The 20,964-nt window shown below is 41.9% G+C and overlaps 1 protein-coding gene across 1 annotated transcript in view; it reads right to left on the bottom strand.

Moving 5' to 3' along the window:
- asz1 (ankyrin repeat, SAM and basic leucine zipper domain containing 1) overlaps window positions 1-19,487 on the bottom strand; it is a 29,154-nt gene extending 9,667 nt beyond the window's left edge. Inside the window, exons 1-10 of the mRNA XM_078283032.1 lie at window positions 19,380-19,487; window positions 17,360-17,462; window positions 15,884-16,006; window positions 11,912-12,023; window positions 6,982-7,093; window positions 5,853-5,987; window positions 4,558-4,676; window positions 1,837-1,909; window positions 1,237-1,293; window positions 298-410 (exon numbers count right to left, since the gene is read on the bottom strand). Of these exons, the coding sequence (XP_078139158.1) occupies window positions 298-410; window positions 1,237-1,293; window positions 1,837-1,909; window positions 4,558-4,676; window positions 5,853-5,987; window positions 6,982-7,093; window positions 11,912-12,023; window positions 15,884-16,006; window positions 17,360-17,462; window positions 19,380-19,487 (1,055 nt within the window). The remainder of the gene's footprint in view (window positions 1-297; window positions 411-1,236; window positions 1,294-1,836; window positions 1,910-4,557; window positions 4,677-5,852; window positions 5,988-6,981; window positions 7,094-11,911; window positions 12,024-15,883; window positions 16,007-17,359; window positions 17,463-19,379) is intronic.
- Between the last annotated feature and the right edge of the window lie 1,477 nt (window positions 19,488-20,964).

The following is a 20,964-nucleotide window of genomic DNA, read 5'->3' as shown; positions in this document are numbered from 1 at the left end:
CCCAGATTAAGTCAGACCCCATTTGATGTTTTTGTCCCACACATCACCATCTAAATATTTTGTCTTCTCTCTACATTGTAGGTGAGGATGTAACAGTGGAGAGTGAAACCTCTGATCATTCTTATCTCCTGGTCCTACCTTTCTAATGAATGAAGTTAAGTTACACTAATCATTCAAAACCCATCAAAACCCTCTAAAAGATTCCTGGAGGTCCCTGGACCCCAGTTTGGGAACCTCTGCCATAGAGCATGCAGATGCTCTTTGCCCCAGGTCTGGGCAGCAGGTGTGGCGCCCTACCCACTGTCTATGTTTCCCAGCTGGCAGAGGGTTTCCAGGTCCACTCTGTCCAGATGCATCTGCTGCACGGCGGTCAGCATCTTCTGCTGGTCCACTGGGTCTGTGATGCCAATCTGACAGAAGGAACAAGTTTCAAACCTGCTGCACCTCAGAAATTATTACAAGTAACAGTTATCTTCTAATTTACTAGCCTTGTTAAAGCTGCAATATGCAAATACAGCCCTCTTATCAGCCTAAATCAGAAAGTGTGGCTCCAACAGAGAAAGGCGTCCTATCCCCTCTAATTGAGATCCTGTAGATCCACCTTCCTCGCCCAGGAAGTGACGAATTTAAACTTAAAAGCAAGATACAAAACTGTCTCCTAAACAGCAGTGAACGAGCGCTCCGTTCAGAGAAAGCTGGACTTAACAATGTTAGACATTTTGCTTCTCTCATCCCTTTTGGTATAAAGCCTCACAGACTGGCTGGGCTAGTAAACATGGTGTTCAGTTTACTGACGTCATGTTACATGATTTCTGAGTACTTAAGTCCTCAGTTTACCTGTCACTTCCACTTGAGGCCACCAATGTGTGAAAATTGCATAGTGCAGTTACCTCTTATAACAGATGTGTGATCTACCCAAGTTTAACAGAAATACAGTCTGTCCAAATAGAGAAACAGTGAAATATCTGTAGAATCTATTGCCAACTTTCAAGATAGTGCTCCATTTTATTGCTCTATTGAATCTGTCCTTTTTACCTGAGTGCTGTATAATTTACCTGAGATAGTGCTATACCAAATTCAATCTAGGAAAATCTACCGGTGAAAACGGCACCATTTCTATTGAACTTGTTGCCTTAAGGTGCTATGACATCATCAGCTACCCTCGACTCTTTCTGGGTCACATTGAAGGCTGGCAGCGAGCGAGACAGCTGACAGACAGACAGATAGATCCTCTACCTTCTCCAGGTCATCCTCCTCCATGGTCAACAGGTGGCTCCAGGTGATGTCATTCTCCTGTAAGTAAGTGTGTGTGTGTGTGTGTGTGTGTGTGTGAGAAGAGGGAGGCAGGGAGAAAACGCATCACTCAGCATCAAATCACCAAATCAAAACTCCTGCTACTGCTCCTGACCCCACCACCTGAAACAGATGTACCTGCATGAGGATTTGCCGTATGGTGAAAACAATCCATCTGCACCCGTCCAACCCAGCCGTCAGGGTCTAAAACTCGGGCCGACCCCTCAGTTTAATTCGAGCCAAGCCAGGCCAAAAATACTAGCACCCATTATGAGGCACCAAGCAAAATATGTAAACTTCGCCTCTCATGACATGTTCCCATGCATGTACATGTCATTCTGTCGATAAAGCGGCTGTGCACAACTTAGCACATTTGGGATCACTGTATCTCACCCATGCATCTAATACTGTATCGTAGTGTGTACGCTATCTTTGCTCACCATCTTGCTATCAGTGAGGCAGAAGAACAAGAATCTCACATTACAAATGAATAATGAGTTGTGTGTCCAAAAAAGATTAGAAAAAAAAATCATCTCTACTCACAGACATGATGTCAGCGAGGTAGCCGAGGTCGAGGCCATGCAGGAGAAGCTCGAGGTCGCCCAGCTTCACTATACTGAGGAGGGCAGAGAGTTCATCTTGACACTTTGTGGAATAATGCCACAGTGTTAATCTGTCAGTGTTAACCTGAGTATAAACCTGTGGAAAAACGATTGTAACTGCACAACAATGCTGTGTGAACACGTACTGAAATGCGATATTATGAATTGAGAATTTTGGGCAGTAGACAACCGGTTGTAGTAAGACAGCGCAAACGTTGGCATTCTTTTATATATTGTGCTTACAATATTTTCTCCATCAGTTAATACACAGGTTAATGTACTAGATGAATCAGGATCACTTCTTTTGCGTTTGTCTTGGTGGAATTGGTGCAGAGACACTTGTCAATAAGTAACATAGCAATACAAGTACATACTGACCATACTGACACACATGTGCAGAAACAACAGGACCAGATCAAAGCAAGAGAATCTAGAACATACAATAGACAGACTGTACATACATACACACGTATTGGGTTCCCACACCTTTTCACTGATGGAATCTCCATGACCAAATTTTAATGAGTTTGAATTAAAAAGTAACCATCAACCACACAAACTAATGCTTAAATTAGTTTGTTTTTCACTTTAAAAATCAAGGATTCAACTAACAAGCAACTAACTAGTCAGCAACTAACAATACTGTCCTCCAACAGGTCTGGACTGTTTTGGAACCAGCCACAGCTTTTTGTGTGACATTTGACAGTATTCAAGAAAATAAAATTATTAACTCCACAAATAAAATGTCATGACTTTCCCAAAACGTTTCTCATAACTTCTCCAGGCCTGGAAAAAAACAATTTTACAATTCCATGACTTTCTAAGAGTGTGGGAACCCTACTTCTACATACAGTATATACAAAACATATTCTATCACTGTCTGCAGTCATTCAATGTGCCGCACAGTGGGTTGGAGCTGCAGGTCAGAGTCCAGCATTGTAGTGGAACAATATTATCATCACACTGTGTATGATCCAAAATGCAGTAAGGTCTGAGCCTTGTGGAACATGGATGTAGAGCTGAGACTACAGTGGTATTGTGTATAAAGACTTGTGCAGATGTTGTGAGCAGTGTGAGATTGTGCAAACGTAAAGTTGGGCAGCAGGGTGGCGTAGAGAGTAGGGAGACTATCCTTTAACTGCATGGCCTGGTTCAAAAAAATCTGCCTTACTGAAGTCTCCTTGAGCAAGGCACTGAATCCCTACCGGCTCCAGGGTTCCTTGACCTCTGACCCCCCTGCGTACGGAGGGAGGCAAGACAAGAGATGACTCTCTCCTTTGGGGATCAAACGAGTGCAACAAAAGTGCCACTGAGTTCAGAGACATCAGAGCAACCGCAGTGTACACCGAGCTTCAGTTTGACGGTTGACATGACAAGCTTTACGAATGAGTCTCTCTGCTCACGGCATCTAAAAAAATGTGAAATATTCAAGTTGGGTTTTAGCGTCTTTGTAGTTGACAAGAGAGACGACTAAAACGTTTACAGGCTGTAAGTCTTGGTGCCAGACGCGCTGGGACACAACATGATGGCTGATGATAATTACCCAGCCGTCCCTGGATGGACTAAACACTCACAGAGGAGGTTTATTGTTGTTTATGTCTGGTAGAACAATGGCTCAACAACACCTGCTGCACAGGCACCGGTTCACAGAATATCCAACAGGGGGCGACAAACACACAAGCTGCACTGACTGGTGGCATGCTGCTTTGACATACAGTACATCAGATATGAGAGCAGATGAGTGTAAAGTAAAATGTTATGCTCAATGTCCCAATAAGTCTATCATTCAGATTAATGCAATTAGACAGTACTTTCATCTTTGAGAGATTGGAAAAAAATCAAGCTCCACTCTTGCTTCAGATCTGAAAGTCTCCCGAAATGAATGGAAGCTGTAATAAAGGCAAAGGGTGGACACACTCAATACTTGAATAATTTTGTGTTAAATATATGTTTCCCGCATTTTATTGTGAAATAAAGAACTTGCACTTAATGGTTTTGACTGGAAATTAAATAAATGAAAGAGTGGTCTCTGACTTTTGCACAGCACTGTATATACAGACTCTCTGAATGATCACATGACACCTATAAGGAGGGGTAAACTGTAGCCCCCACAATATCTAACCCAATCACAGTATCATACACTATCACAGATTAAGTTTTTACATATTTACATAGTTCCTTCCTTGCAGTAAAAGATGTCAGTAAGATGTCATTTTTTTGGAGATAACACAAAATAATAAATAGATCCATTCAGAACCATCAGACATAGTTCTATAAAAAGCATGACAGTTCAAAATGACTGACACTTGTCATTCACCGACAAACAATTTTACCCTTTATTTATCCAGGGAAGAGTTTAGCTGAGCATGTGTGTTTTCCTTAGGTGCCGCCCTGCCTCATATTCACAGTTACACGCATTCACACTTGGGATCTACCCAGTACGGCCACAGACTGTTTGCCACTGAGCAGCTCCACTGGAGCAGCAGGGGGGTTAAGCGCCTTGCTCAAGGGTTATGTCAGCGGTAGTTGTTGAGGGAAAGAACAGCGATACTCATTCACTTCACCAGATATTCCTGAACCAGCAACCTCCTCTCGATCCTCTAAACTTCAATCTACTGCTGCCCCACTGAAAAAACTGAAGGCAAGTCTCAGGTCGCCTCACCTCTCCCTGGACACCGGAGGTTTAGAGTCAGTCTTGAAGATTTTGGAGAGCGCCTCCTCCTTGGAGCTGGAGGTTTGGGAAGTAAAGGCCTGGGGTGAAGAGGCCAGGATCCTGGATATCTGTAGACCATGATACAGGTATACTGTCCATGATCATGGAGACTTTGATTCCAGTCCAGCACAGTACAAATTTCAGTCAGTCTCAAAACATGTTTTTGGGGTAAGACGCTGATCAAAATTAGACATCATGGAGGCTTCATTTATTACTCATAATCTTGTCAAGTCGAGAACTCATGGTGATATCCTTCATTTTAAAACTTAAAACTTTAAAACACAAATATCCAGAGGGTTTTTAGGACTCAGGATCTGAACTGTTGATCCTAGGACAGAGAGAGGAATGCTGAATTTGGGTGCTATATTTTAATAATTAAAGAAAAAAAACTTTCAAGGCAATCCACTCATTTTCAAAAACTTGTAAGGCCTTATTTTATTTTTCCCAAATCCAAAAACCTTCAAGAATTTTTACAATGCATACTACGGAAGCGTAATGCATTCACTTGAGAAAAAAATAATTTGCCCTGTTTTTCTGAATTAACGATAATTATCTCAGAAAAACAGAGCAGAATTTTTTTTTTTTTTTTTAAATGCTCTGTTTTTCTGAATTAACAAGATAATTATCTCAGAAAAACAGAGCAGAATTTTTTTTTTTTTTAAATGCTGTTTTTCTGAATTATCGAGATAATTATCTTGTTAATTCAGAAAAACAGAGTAGAATTTTTTTTTTCCATGAAAACTTTTCTCAGAATTCTGAGATAATTATCTCGTTTATTCAGAAAAACAGGGCAATTTTTTTTTTCTCAAGTGAATGCATTACACTTCCGTAGCATACTGTAAATGACCCTACACATTTTTTATTCAAATAAGTACAAATTCCGTAGAGTCCGATATTTGTGTCGATGACGCCTAGTTCTTTCTGAATGAGATGGGGAGTTGTGGTAAAAATTCATAGCTAAAGTGTGAAGATTCCTAGTTTATTCATTTAAGTACATTTTTCACTTTTACTTCCCTGTATTAATTAGACACTGCTCAATAAAAAATAAAACAGGCATAATTTATAGATTTCTTTTTTCTCAAGTGCTGAAAAATGTTTAATTGCATACATGTATAGGGAAATCAAAAGTCTCCCCCCTGACTGACTGACCTGAATTTTCTTCTCGATGACCGCAGTACCGTGGTAAAAACACCAAACTGCAGTTATGTGGTTTGTACAGTGTGTTGTTTAAGTGCTTCAGGTACCTGTGGGTGTTTGAAGATCATAGCCAGATCAGCAGGACTCTTGTCACTTTTGGTCTTGATGGTTTTGTCTGCTCCCAGCTGGAGCAGCTTCAGGACCACCACCTCTCTGCCGTACTGCACTGCTATCGACAAAGCCTGACATAAAAAGTTAGTATCAACTAGCATAAATTAAGTCATAGTATAAGTCAACTATAAGTCATAGTATAAAAGCATAAACATTATCTAAATTAACACCATCATTATGCCATCTAGATTATCACAGGTATTCCACACTGTGCTCAAGACTTGTGAAGTAGAGTATGTCCTACACTCTGAAATCCCATTAAGATGTATTGAAGGGACCCGCCATAAGTCTGATAGTAAGGGCCGAAGTTCGTCAGATTTATATTCAGCAAGGCCAACTGTTGACCAAAGTATTCAGACAGCTAGCCGTACTTATTCCTTTAGTTGGATTGAGTTAACTTTGGGGGGGCAATTACTTTCTCCCCACCTGAAGATTGCACGTTTGATTACTCTGCAATTACATAAATGAGAAGCAGTAAGGTTTGGGCTGAATACTACTTCAAGACGCTGTACATATCCATAATGCATACACCATAAAAAGTGACAGGTTATTTGGAAAGTGTCATACTGATGTTTTGGCTCTGTATTCTTGTTACTATGGATGTATAGTGACAGAATGATTAGAACTCCATCCAACTATTAAACTAATTTACGCAAATTAGGGGTGTTTCCATCTGTGGGGAAGCAAATAAATAGACTTCCTGAATGTAAAAAAAAACAAACAAACATCCACCAGAGAAATGGAAAGAGTATTTCAAGAAGTATTCAGTAATGGGCAAGTTGTTATTGTTCTTTAGTGTCGGCTAATGTTGGCAAGATTATAATACAAACAGCCATACAACCACAATGGGCACCTTATCATGGAAGTGACATCAGTTATGGCCATGCCGACCACGCCAAGCCTACGTCATCATTTATTTGACAAATGCATTTCCATTGTCAAGGCTCAAGCAAGTGAAAAAAAAAATACTGAATTCCTTTCAGCTTTTCTAATTTGACACTTTGTAATTTACAAAAAACACTGAATCACCAGCATCGAGTGTGTTAGTGTCGTGTTGTGACAAACCGTGTAGCCGTTGCTATTCTGGGCGTTGATCTCTGCCTTGTGGGACACCAGCAGGTTGATGACGTTGCTGTAGCCGTCCCTGGCCGCTAGCATCAGGCACGTCATATGAGACCTGCAGAGGACAGGGGAGAAGATGAAAAACAGAGGAGAGATGAGGGTAGAAGAGGAACAGAAATAGAATAGAAGGGAATGAAGAGAGGAAAAAACAGGAGAAGAGAAAAGAGGACAGAGGAGAGGTGAGGACAGGAGTGAAGAAGAATGTAATGAGCAGAGGAAAGATGAGGACCAGAGTGAAGAATCAGAGGAAAGAGGAGGCATGGGGACAGAAGTGGAAAGGAATGACAAAAGAAGAGAAAATAGGGGAGGAAAGGAAAGAGAAGAGGGGGAGGAAAGGAAAGAGGAGAGGGAAAAGGAAGGATGAAGAGAGGAGAGGAATGAGAACAGTGAGGGAGAGAGGAGAAGGAAAGATGAGAGATGAGAACAGGAGGAGAAGGGAGGAAAGGAAATAGGAGGGATGAGGACATGAGTGTTAGAGAACAGGAGAGGAGAGGAGTGATGATAAAAGGCATGAGAATCCACCAGGGGGCAGCAGACCCACGCCATTTACTCTGATACTGTGAATACTGAAGAACACTTTGCTTCAGCACCTTCAGTTTCAACTATGACTGGCAAGAACCCAAACTTTTGTACACACTACACAGACTCAAAGCATAGACCTAATGCACTCACATTTTAACGATGGATAAGTTCTGTTGAGCACGATAATAAAAAAATAAATGCAGGGTGACCTAGTGGTTATAGAGAGAACATCCTGTACCTAAAAGACCACACACACACACACACACACACACACACACACACACACACACCCCAGTTAATGTGTTCGTCAACAGCCATGTGTCCTGTCAAAGTGTCCATGGGCAAGACACTGAACCGCTACCTGCTCACTCCTTGTGTACGAGTGCCAGCGAAATGCAGACAATGTAAAATGTAAAACCTGGCTGCTACTAGCCTGGTTCCTGACTCCTGAATCGCGACCCGCCCACTCTTCAGATTTGTCGAGTGATTCAGAAAGTCATATCCTGAATATGATCAAAACCGGGATAAGCCTCATAACCCGGGATACTCAAGTCCATTGGCGTTTCGGCAGAATAATATTTGTTGAAATCATTCCTTAACCAACATATTGTCTTTACAAAAACAATATTTTTGTCAAAAACGACCGACATTCTTGGTAAAGTTATAGAAAATAACGTCAGAGCAGCCGGATACGTCGGTCACTAGTGATTGGTTCGGGGAAAATCAAACCCCCCACACAGAAAACGGCTAACAAGGAGGAAATGTCAGACTGAATAATGAAGTGGTAACGAAATGGCCATTCAGTCTGAATATCAGGCTAGGCTGCTACAACAACTTTGACCTTTCTTGCTAATAGTCTTTCCACTGAAGTCCGTGTGTTTGGCTCCGTCTCAGCAAGGGGTGTAAATAACCACCGATACAGTACTTTATCACCTGTGACTCAAACACAGTGGGTGAGAAAACAACATCAATGCAGAGGGGTGGGAAAGTCCTGCGGCAATTCATCACTTTACCTGACGCTTTCCCAGGGAACTGTGTGTGTGTGTGAGAGCAACACAGCAAGAGAGACAAAGAGATAAAGTCTAATTAGATGTGTGTGTGTGTGTGAGAGAGAAAGAGACCGAGAAACAGGCCGTGCAACCACATTAAGATTATGTTGTTCCTTTGTGTTCTTATTTTCAGATGTATCTGTTTGCTTGTTTATTCTAGGTTGACGTGTACTGGTGTTGTGTTTGTACTGATGCTTTGACAATGGAAGAGTTATACCAATAAAGTATCTTGAAGTGAACCCGATTCGAGAGAAAGGGGATGTTTGTCAAGTAGGCGTGTGTGTGGCACTCATGCGTGGGTTGTGAACTATTTATGCACAGATATATCTTCCTTGACAAATTCCAAGAAATCATCAAGTTAATGTTCTATGTGGAAATCAAACAAGTTTCAACAGATGGTTAGTCACTTCCTCTTTGAGCCCGGTGGAGGGAAAAGCGTCATTCGTTCCTGCTTTAATGTTCTGTGCAACTATATTTTCCCAAGGGGTAGTTTCACTGTGAGAAAGGTAGCGAGGTCATTCACATACTCGTTTGTTTCTGTGTGTCTCTGTGTCCTTCAGAGTGTGAGTTTTGGCCAGTTCCCAAACGTTCAGTGGATCGATATGCAGACAACTCAGAGTAAAGAGGGACAATTCAGAGTAAAGAGGGTTCCTGGCCTCACAGCTGCAAGAACAATGGCTTCCAGAAATATAACACCTGACTCACCTTACCAAGTCTCTGTGATGGGGTGGACAAATGGCTCAAAATGGCTACCACAGCGTGAAACCAAAAAACCTCACAATGAGTTAAAAATACAGCTCATCACTTTCCGGGTTTTGAGTTTTGAACCTTGCTGGAAACTTGAGTTTGAGTTCCAGTGCCTTTACTTTTTCCATTGTATTTGTCAGGGCAGGAAACTAACTTTTTCATCCATCGACCACAGTGACTAATGGATTCTAAAATACACCAGTCACTTTCATTATATTGCCAGCAAAATGTGACTTTTAGAATACAAAAGAAGATCCAATCTGTAGTTAGTCACCTGTCAAAGTGACTGGTATAGTGGGCAAAATGACTAGCTACATCCAAAACCAGCCCGTGGTAATTTCCCACCCCGGTATTTGTCTAAGGTACGGATGCAATCATATGAATACAAGTTCTGAACAGACCCAATGTTATCCATTACTTTTATTAGTTTGGGGACAGTGGATCACAAGAAAAAAAAAAAAGCTTTTCTTTTCTGATATGTTACCTGTGCTTCTTGTATCCAATTTTAGTATCTGGGAAATTGATCTGCAGCCTGTTGCACCACCTGGAGGGTGTGAAGTTTACACTAAACATTATGTTGAAACTAGTTAGTTTGACACTAAATCTGTGTCTTTGTTGAGTTGCACCATGGAGACTTAAGGTACAGATAAGGTACAGGCTGCAGATATCAATACCCAATAATGTCCTGGCATCTGCTCCATGTCTGATACCGATATCAGTGCATGGGTACCAATCATGGGTCCTTTCTGACAGTCCAAAACGGTTTTGGAAGTCTGAGGCGACTGGGTCAACGTGGATCAGTACAATGAAGACGACAGAGAACTGAAACACATGGAGTCAATGGACCCCACATCTTGTTCCTGCAAGACTTTAGAAATGACAGAGAGTGCTTGTTTACACTCAGATGGAGGGACAAGCAGCTGGTGTTAATCGCTGGGTCGATACGCAGACGTAAGAGGCGAGGAGGAGGAGGTTTATCCTCCGCACCCACATGAACCTCCTGTTCTTCTTTGTTCTCCTCTAGATGTTGGGGGCCGCCGGCACCTCCTCCCCATCGGCACCGAACCCCCAAACCCCCGAACCCTCTCCCCTATCCCTCTGTGTCTCGTTACCTTTCTTCCAAATATTTTGTCTGGAGAGGAAACAATCAATTTCCTACCGCCACAGTATGTGTGTGTGTGTGTGTGTCATCAGGGGGTCTTCAGGCGGTGTGTGTCGGGTATGTAACGGCAGACTGGCAGTGACAGAGTGGCGGAGCGGAGGGTGGGTTAGTGAAAGCTAAACAAGGAAGCCACCGGGGGCTGCGTCCTTGGTTTGACATGGGAAACGTCCACAGATGGTAACAGAGGTAAAGTGTTTCCAGAATGACCTTCCTTCATTCTTCTAAAGGATGTGATTTTTCATGTTCCACAGCCGAGCAGGATACCAACTTTTACATCCGTCAGCTACATTTGGCTGATGATCCCAAAGTTCAGTCACTTTCAGAATGAAGAAGAAACCTCTAGACAATGGTCAGTTACCTGCCAAAACATCTGGTACAAGTGGACAGACCTAGCAGTCACAGCTAGCCTGAAATTCAGACTGAATGGCCATTTCGTTCCCACTCCATTATTGAGCCTGAGATTGCCTCCTAGTTAGCAGTTTTCTGTTATGTGGGGGGTGGGGCTAATTATCCCCGAACCAATCACTTGACAAAAATATCGCCTTTGCAAGGACAATATATTGGTTAAGTGGGTGATTTTGGAGTCTGGAACCAGACTCCAAAATCACCCACTCACAACCAAAATTAACCAGCATTTGGCTGGTGGTAATTTCATTCCGTTATTGGCATACAACTCCCAGACAGTTCTAATGGGAGCTTGCCGTTTTTTACAAGATGTTCCTGTTTTTTCAGCTTTTTGACTTCCCCATCAGCAGTTGGTTTCCAAATTGCATTACACTTTCACTGTTTAACCAGCCAAAAACAATTTTTGGAATGCAAAAGAAAATGGTTACTTACCTGCTTTGAAGTTAAGTTATTTTTGTAACGCAAGGAGACTTGTCTAGATACCACAATGCATATGTTTTACAATCGGATCTCCAATGATGATGGCTTACCTGCCAAAGTGGCTGATGGAGTAGACAAACTTACCAGCCTGAGCCAAAATGTACCAGATTTTGACTGATGACTGGTTGCTGGTAGTAATTTCCCACCCAGCTTGTCAGAAAGCTTCTCAAGTCCTTCCGCCCTTACACTCTGTGTTTGTTTGTCTGTCTGATACCAGTCTGTACATGCACATGCCATAACAGGACATTCCAAACAAAACACACAAATATACACACTGTATGTAGCACTGTGGTGCATAATGCTACCACATGGCAGCCAAACATAATGAGAACCATCACAGGAAACATGATAAAGCATTTTTTACTTCCCTGTTCAAGTTTAGTCTGACTATTTTTGTGTAGCCTAGATAAATATGGGTGTGATACAGTGTGTGCGGGTGTGTGTGTGTGTGTGTGTGTGTGTGTGTGTGTGTGTGTGTTTGACCTAAAGCACTTCTGCACCCTCTCACCTGTCCAACATGTTGGGATCGGCGTTTCTGGACAGCAGAAGCTCCACACAGCGGACGATTTTGTCTTCACTGGCAGATGCTGTGCAGCCGGCCATGAGCACCGTGTACTGATCTGTGGACAGGAGGGCATTGGTGTGGCAGAGCCTCGTTACAAGAGTTCGTCTTTCAACTTTATTTGTCCCAATGGACAATTGGTTTCGCAGCAAGTATTAAAACTACATAACATCATAAGAACTAACGCCAATGTAAGGTGTCGATGCAGAGTTTCAGGCAAGCAGCATAAGCCTTTAGACAAAATGAAAATGTTCTGTCTGAGTGTCAATATGGTGCGTCTCCTGAAAGTACAAAGCCTCTACTCAGGATTTTTACATATTTTCCGTTACCAAATGCCAAACATGCTTCATCCAGAGCTGATCATCTTACATGGATTTTAAGATTTTTGGTTAGTGTCAATATACTGAAGACTGTGATCCTGGTGTCATGTTAGAATCTAGAAATTGAAGCTTGATACTGTTGGACTCATTGACAGTCACAATGGATAAGAGCGTGAGCTTACTGCATGCAGCTGCTAACACACAACACAAACAGAAATCACTTGTAAATGTTTTGGTCATTAGGCTGCTCTGTATTTTGGTTGGTTCACAACCAACAGAACAGAACAGAACAGAACAGAAAAATGTTGCCGGTTAAAATGCTGTATAACAACAACCAGGTATTGTATCTGACAAAGCAAGACAGCGCTGCACAATTATTAGTGTAAAAATCTTATATTGAAATTTCAGTTTCCATAATTGATTATTGCACTGCGAAATTTTATTTTATTTAGAATGCCCACTGTTGCTGAAAATAGTCAAGATGTTGATGTAAGATGCAACAAATGCAGGCAAATAAGGAATCCTCAGTATGAAAAAGTCTTAAAATAATTTATCTACATTGAAGGCCTTAAAAAACATATTAAATGTTTTCACACGTTTCACAAGTCTTATTTATTCGACAGGTTTCTAAAAATACAGTAATAACTTTGTCATACATCATTTCTACTTACATTATTTCACCCATTTTAAGAACAGAGCGATTGGCAAGCGGGATTTAAAAATCTTTCATTCATTTTCTTGAGGACCATATGCTTTATGCCCCCCATTGTATCTGCTTTATATAGTTCCACTGGAATTAAGATAGATTTGTCACCTTTTCTTCATTTTGAAATTGGTCTTAAATTCAATCCCAGGTAGCATTAATAACAGTCTTAAAGTCAGCTTTCTGAAACGTGCAGATACCCTGCTCCCTCAAATCATCACAAACAGCACTTGTGATAAGTAATTGCAATTATTCTGTTTAGCAAAGGAATGGGGATTACCATTTTATCCGTCACTGTGCGGCCCTACGTCACATTATAATAAAAGAAAGAAATTTGGATGACAGCCCAGTGACTGAGATGGATAGTCGTTTATCTGGCATCAGGAAGTGTGGCAGTCTTTATAGGGCTGAATGACTTCAGAGGAGTTGTCTCCTTATCTCATCCTGATAAGAGCCGTCTGAGACCCATGGCAATGCACTCAATTCCTGTTTTGCTCCGGCAATGACTGAATCCCAAACCTGTATGTGTGTGTTTATGCGTGTGTCTATTTTTGTGTGCCTGTGTGTGTACGTGTCTGTGCCTCTGCATCTGTTTGTGTGTTTTCATGTCTGTGTGCTTGTTTGTGTCTATTTCTATGTGTGACTGTGTGTGTGTTTATGGTGTGTGTGTAAACCAGACCGACTGGTTTGCGTCTACAGAGGCCCGGGGTAAATAAATCCAAGGCCTGAGAGAGGATGCGGGGGAATGACGGCAGCATGGAGACCTTTATCAATCACTCATGCATTCCTCTGCCTCCCTGCTCAGCCAAACGCCATCAGGAAGTGACCAAATGCCGCTCTACCATTTAATTGTTTCCTTCACCTGCCTCCAGCATCAGATGCTGAGACCATGTGCAATCAGTCAGTCACACAAACACAAATAAGTTTAACTCTACAGTTTGAACTGAAAATTAATTGACCTCAGCCCTGATGGGTTTTCAGTTGTGCATGACTAGCGCAGTGGTTCCCAAACTGGGGTCTGGGGACCTCCAGAGGTCCTTGGAGGGTTTTTAGGGGGTCCCCAACAAAAATGAAGAATACTTTGGGAGAATGCATAAAAATGCATAAAAATGACTATTTTGATCACTGCTTTAATTTCCCCACTGCTAACTAACGTTTCACGTGTTAGTAATTTAGTTGAGGTTCTTATGACAACAGTAGAATAAGCTTCAATTCCTAGATTACCAACATAACAAGCTGTCAATATTAGTCAAGTGCAGGGTCAAAATCATAGTGCCTGGGCAATACTTCTTTGAAAAGAAATAAACTAAGAGCCAAGGAAAGAGATAGAGGGGAAATTTTTGAGAGCAATTAAAGTGAGTAGAGGAGAGGGGATGTGATTCTGTGGGAAGAAGGTGACGAGATATTTCTTGAGGAGATGAGTTTTCAGTCTACAATGGAAGATGAGGAGCGACTTTGCTGTTCTGATTAGGGTGGGAAGGTCATTCTACCATTATCTCCCCACCTGCAGAATACAGTTTGCAATACTGTACTAACTCTTTTCTAATGACAAAATGCTTCATGTTTCTGGGGCTCCCTGGAACTGCATCTTCTCACATGGGTCCATGGCCTTATGTGCATCTATTCAGGAGTTCTTGACATGAAAGGGTTTTTCCCATTACCCAGATTGACCTGGATCCAACAGATGCCTTCAATTTCTCCTCCTGTGGGACGGGGTTGCAGGGATGCGTGAACTGAAAACAACCCGGCGGATTAGCGGCGCGTTTCTGCGAGAGGTCCTCTTTGGCGTCATCACCATTAAGTAATGTCAGATGAAGCGTAGCGGCGCGGCGTCCCGATTGGTCCCCGAGCCTTTGGCCGGAGCAGGTGAGGAAATTGAAAGAAGCTGCCACGGGGAAGGGGAGCGCGACGCCAACGCGACGGGGACCGTCAGAGGATTAGGTATGGCTGTTTGATATCCAACGCTGGAAGGCTTCAACGTGTGGTCGGCCAATCAAACTATCTGCTGTAGTTTTCCAAGACTGAGGAGGGGGGTGGGGGGTCATGGGAAGGTCACTGAAGCCTACGTCAAAATATCAACCACCAATATGGACAAAACTACATTCAGAATAGTGTTAACTTGTGTCTTATTTTCAGAAATGGGCTTATGAGGCTGATATACTGTAGAATATATTAAATGATGGGAAAACTGAGTTAAGGTGGGTCATATTATGTCAACAATAAAAAGTTTTTTTTTGTTGTTGTTTTTTTTTTTGTTTTTTTGGGGGGAGGTTAAATCACCATTGCCATCTCTATGGAGATGTGTTGACGTTTATTTAGATTTATGGTAATTGTGCCACGCCGAGTTGACTTGTTCACCCATCTGTTAATATATGCTTAAAATAAAATATGACATTATTGTCAGTCTATGGAATATAGAAGTCACAAGAGCATTTCCTTGAGGGAAACAACTGAAACTTCGCTGACTTGATTTATACATTTCCAACTGCATACAGAACAGGGTGTCCGGCAGGTCTGGAATCATAGGGATAAGTAACACCATATATTCTTCTTGTACGTTTTGCCTGCAAACACTAGCTATCAAGATGGACGATGTGGTTCAAGACAGCAGGGTTTCTGGTGTCCGAATGGTGGCGTGGGCTAAAAACCCCACTTCTGAAAAGCAGTTTCATACCCGGTAAGTTAGCGGTTTCCCTGTGATTCCAGACTTTTGAACACCTGATATATTCTAAGTATCAGTGAAAAATCTCAGATCAGTTCAACTTTCAATCAGGAATATTCTGGAATTGTGCCAAGAATCCTTCCATCACCCATCTCTCCCTCTATCCGTACATCAATCCCTCCGTCCACCCCTCCCTCCCTCACACCTTGAGATAGCAGCGATCCTGGTCTGACCTTTTCTGAAGTTGGCGCTGGCCCCTCTGTCCAGCAGCAGTTTGGCCAAGTCGTAGTTGGCCACATTGACGGCGCACATCAGAGGAGTCCATTCATAGCCGAGCCTCGTCTCCACGTCCATGCCTGTCCACAGCAAAACACTTGGGTTAGAAAAGAAACAATCTGTGGTGTTGCTCAATGCTCTCATATCCACACACACTGAAAATTCATCATCTGGCCTTATTGTTTAGACCATAACAAAACCAACACGGGACAATATGGTACATTTAGTCCATATAGCATGATATAGGTCCAAGTATCAAAATAAGAGCCACTTTCAAACTGTGAAGACATATTGGCACTGATAGGTAGAGCTGGTATTGGTACCAACCCAAATCACCCCCCTCCTCTAATGCTAAAAAAGTAATCTAGTGGTTAGAGAGACCGTCCCGTTACCAGAAGGTCTCCAGTGGTTTAATCCCCAATCAAAAGCCATGTGTCCTGTTGTAATGTCCTCGAGTAAGACAGTGAGCCCCCTAAATCCCCCAAAATGTGAGAAAAAAAAAATTCTAAAGGGAAACACTGTATCTGCTTAAAAAAATATCCTTTCAAATGTTGATCAGGTATTATGATCAGGTGAATAAATAACATCGCCTCCTAGTCTGACATCACTCTATTTTCGTACTCGTCCCACAGTGCAAACATCAGAACATCTATATCCACTCTTGTAAATTCAGAGAGGAAGAAGTAGTGCAAACACTCAGTGTGCATTGCACTGTGGGATAGACCAGGAGGACCAATTGATGTCAGTCAGGGTGAGAAATAACCACCGGCCACTTGACAAATGTTGTAAATTCTGACTGTGGCTGGGAAGTTTGTTTCCTCTACCAGTGATAACCAGCCAGCAGAGTGGTCACCAGCAGCGTGCTCAGTCAGTAGCCAGCAGCATCCAAATAAACACCAAATGCTGGTAAAATCTGTCTTTGGAGGATAAATCAATAAGGCTTACCTGCCACACTGGCCGGAACTTTCTGAGACAACAACATTTAAATGCTTTGCTTATATACAGTCTTTGGTCTTTTCCTGTTCTCAAACTTTGTCCCTGCTGACCACTGCACACGCTCTCTGACCGTTAGCCAATCAAATCAAATCAAATCAAATCATGTGTCAGACAGGTTCCAGACTGACTACCTGTTCCGCTGCTCTACACAAAGCGGTAGCATATAAACTTCTATTTCTCCACTGCCTTGATGGTTAACTAGCCTATATATACTACCCTAATATCCCCATGTTGCAACACATTAGTTTATGACTTAAACATTAGTTCAAGCCGCTCTGGATAAAGAGCATCGGCTAAAAGCTTAAAATGTTAATGTAAACGATTCCATTACATCCAATTCTCTCTAAAATAACTGATCACAGGAGGCTATATGGCTACACACAGTCAAGAGATTAACCACCAGTGTGTGATACAGATGACAGACACAGAATACTTGCCATTGTCCAACAGTTGCTCAACAGCCAAGATATCTCCCTTACTGATGGCCATTTTCAACCTGGACACATCGTCTTCTGCCACTGGTACAGCTGTATCACCATCCTGTGAATAAGGAGGAGAAGATAAGATAAGATTGCACTTTATTAATCCCCTTGGGGAAATTCAGGGAAGATCACCCTCCTTTGAGCCGGAAAAAATACAATGAATGCAATTAAAGAACTGAAGAATGTCATTCCAAAATTTCAGGTAGCAAAATTCTTCCATAATGGATATATGGCATTTTTGGAATGACACAAGGCACAAGCCAGTCATTCCACCACACAGAGGTCTGGTTTTGGATTATGCTGCACGAGCTGTACGGAGTAATTTTATGGTTATTTTTCGTTATTTTTTGGAACTCTAAAGATCGGTCCGGGGAGTGTTATACGGACTAACAAACCAGAGTTTCAACTGGCATGAGGGTGAGTAGATATGACTGATTTTTCCTTTAAGATGCCGCAGGCTCGCTTCGCTGTATGAAGCAGTCTATCACAACTGAGTGATCAGGACGAAGGGAAGGATTTTCAAAGGAACTGACTGAACTGACTGACTCGTGCTGATGAACTGATACCAGCACAGCAGTACACTAATGTCAACCGAATCATTAACTCAAGTCTGCAACTCTGCATGGTGGCTCCCCCTACAGGTGACTGGAGGCGCTGACAGTCAGTTAGCAACACAGCCGCGGTATGAATAGAGATAATTATCTGAGAAATAATATGAAAGGATTGCATGAGGTAAAACAGGCCAATTGTAGTGCTTATGACAGGAATGTTTGCACAAACACTGTTGAATGATATTAAAGTAGGAGTGAGGTGAATTGAACGTGCTGCTACAACGCTGATGCTGAGCTGACCGAATAGATCTGCAAAACCAGTGATAGACCCTGAACAGATGTGGAACTGAACCAATCACATCCTAGGTGATTTGAATCTTTGCACTGAACTGAAGAAAACGATTCAAATCAGCAAAGTGATTCGTAATTACCACCACTGGTATTAATTATGATGCAGTGACCTGTGCAACCAACAGTTGTCTACAAAATACTTTAGAGCTGCAACGATTAATCGATTAGTTGTCAACTATTAAATTAATCGCCAACTATTTTGATAATCGATTAATCGGTTTGAGTAATTTTTTAAGAAAAGTAAGTCAAAATTCTCTGATTCCAGCTTCTTAAATGTGAATATTTTCTGGTTTCTTTACTCCTCTATGACAGTAAACTGAATATCTTTGGGTTGTGGACAAAACAAGACATTTGAGGATGTCATCGCGGGCTTTGGGAAACACTGATCGACATTTTTCACCATTTTCTGACATTTTATAGACCAAACAACTAATCGATTAATCAAGAAAATAATTGACAGATTAATCGACAATGAAAATAATCGTTAGTTGCAGCCCTAAAATACTTTAATATTGCTAAGTGCATATTTGGGCAGCATGAAATATGGCCAACATTATCTTAGCTGACACCAAAGAACAATAACTTGCCCAATACTGTTCTATTCAATTCAGTCTCCATAATCTTCATAGTTTCATTTTTTTGCAACATTTCAAAAGTTCACATAAAATTTGCTTGACCAATCGATGGAATCAATAGCTGTTGTTGTGGCTCTTCCAACATGGCGGCGTGTCCCCGGAACTATTGATAACCACGTTAAACATTCGTGCACGTGCGGTGACAACGGTTGACAAAGTCTCGTATGAAATATAACGTTAACCTATCTTACCTAAGACTTACCTTGCGTTACAGTCTTTCCATAAAGCAACCCGTTTTCGTTTTACAAAGCTGACACTGAAGGCAAAACGAGAAACACCGAGATAGAGTGCATTTAATAACGTTAACTGACACAGGGGTTACTAAAAAAACAAACAAAAAACAGTTAGCTGACTTAGCTAGCTAAGAATGACTTTAGTCCAATTTCGTTGCTGCTAGCCAGCATCGACTCCAATTTTAGAAGCATTTTATCAGGTTACCTGGTTATGAGAAGACTTTTTTGTTGAAGAGTATCCGATATCCCATTCGTCGTTGCTGCAGTCGCTTTCATCTCCAGCAGGGAAGGCGCAGTCCATCCGGCTGCTCATGGTTCTGGTCCTGGTCGGTTCTGGTTCGTATTCCTCTCCTTCCTCTTTTCCTTCCTCTTTTTCTTCTTCCGCGTCTAATTCTTCCTCTTCTCCTTGTGTTTAGTGGCGAATTGCACTGCTTATGGTTGTCAGGTTCATTTAAAATTAACGTTTTCTGTCCGCCGGTTAGCCACGCCTGAGCGGGCATGTGACGTCACCGCTATAGGTAAAGGGGCATCGCAAAAAAATAATAAAATACTAAAGGGCCGATAGATGCACAGGATGATTAAAACAACAATAAAAAACAAATTGGGACCATTGTTCAAGTAACTGGACAATGTGCATTGTGCCGTGCCTGGAATGAGTGTGTAGCTACTAGCAGTTGCCCAAAATATGAATCCATATTGCAAATAATGCTTCTTGATCCTTACATTTGCATTATTTGCAGTGACAGGTGGCAGGTGAGGTCAGTTTCATATCAGAGGCAGGATGTAGAGCAGTGGCCTCCAATCCTGTGCTACAGAGGGCCAAGAGTCTGCAGGTTTTCATTCCAACCAAACAAAACACCAGCTGATTTCACCAACTAACACAGCATCAACCAGAGAGGAGGAACTGACCAGTGAAATGAGCTGCTGTACTGTTTGGTTACAATGAAAACCTGCGGACTCTTGGCCCTCACACATGGAGACCAGTGACATGGATCATCCAAAAATTGTAATGGGGCACAAATTCACCCAAATGTGTATGATGTAAATCAAGGGAGAGGGTTAACCCTAACCCTAACTAGGCCTATAGTTTTGCATGAGCTGCATTTTCTAATACAGAAACCAATCTGCCAATTCATTTGTGGAGAGAACTAAAGTATCGGGGAGGGTGGATTATCAATGATCTGTTACACAATAGAATCAACATGAATATTACAAATAAAAGGCAACAAAAATGGCTGTTTATTTTATGTTTGAGAGGTGTCAGATATCAAATATCTGAGGAGGTATGTGTCCAGTTTGAATAAACATGATGCCAGTGAACAAAGGTTACTGGCCCTATGGGTCCTAAAATGATTTAATCCAGAGTAGAAAATTAATTCTGGTGAATTTTGGCTGTAAAGCATGAAACTAACACTGCCAGGATTACAGGGTCTGTTCCCTGTGTATCAGTCAGTGGGCAGAAAGGCACTCACACTGCCGGGGTTAGAGGTTTGATTGGCTCAGGATGTTAAGCACTTTTGCTACTGTAAGGTGCTTTGGATATAAGCAAGCCAGCAAAAGGCATATACATGGCTTTTATCTTGTCTTATCTATCTGGAGTAAACCAGTTTGGTTGCTGCAGAGGATGAAGGACCAACAGGTGTCACTCTTTCCTCTGTCAAGGCAGACAGCTTCACCTCAGTCCTCACAACCTAGGAATGATCACATTTTACATTTCAGGGATTTAGCTGATGCTCTTATCAAGATCAACTTACAGTGAGTGCCAAAGTAGAATAAGATTGAACTCCAAG

The sequence above is a fragment of the Centroberyx gerrardi genome, chromosome 4, assembly GCF_048128805.1.
Source record: "Centroberyx gerrardi isolate f3 chromosome 4, fCenGer3.hap1.cur.20231027, whole genome shotgun sequence".
Taxonomy (NCBI): Eukaryota; Metazoa; Chordata; class Actinopteri; order Beryciformes; family Berycidae; genus Centroberyx; species Centroberyx gerrardi.
This window is presented reverse-complemented; position numbering and strand designations above follow the sequence as displayed.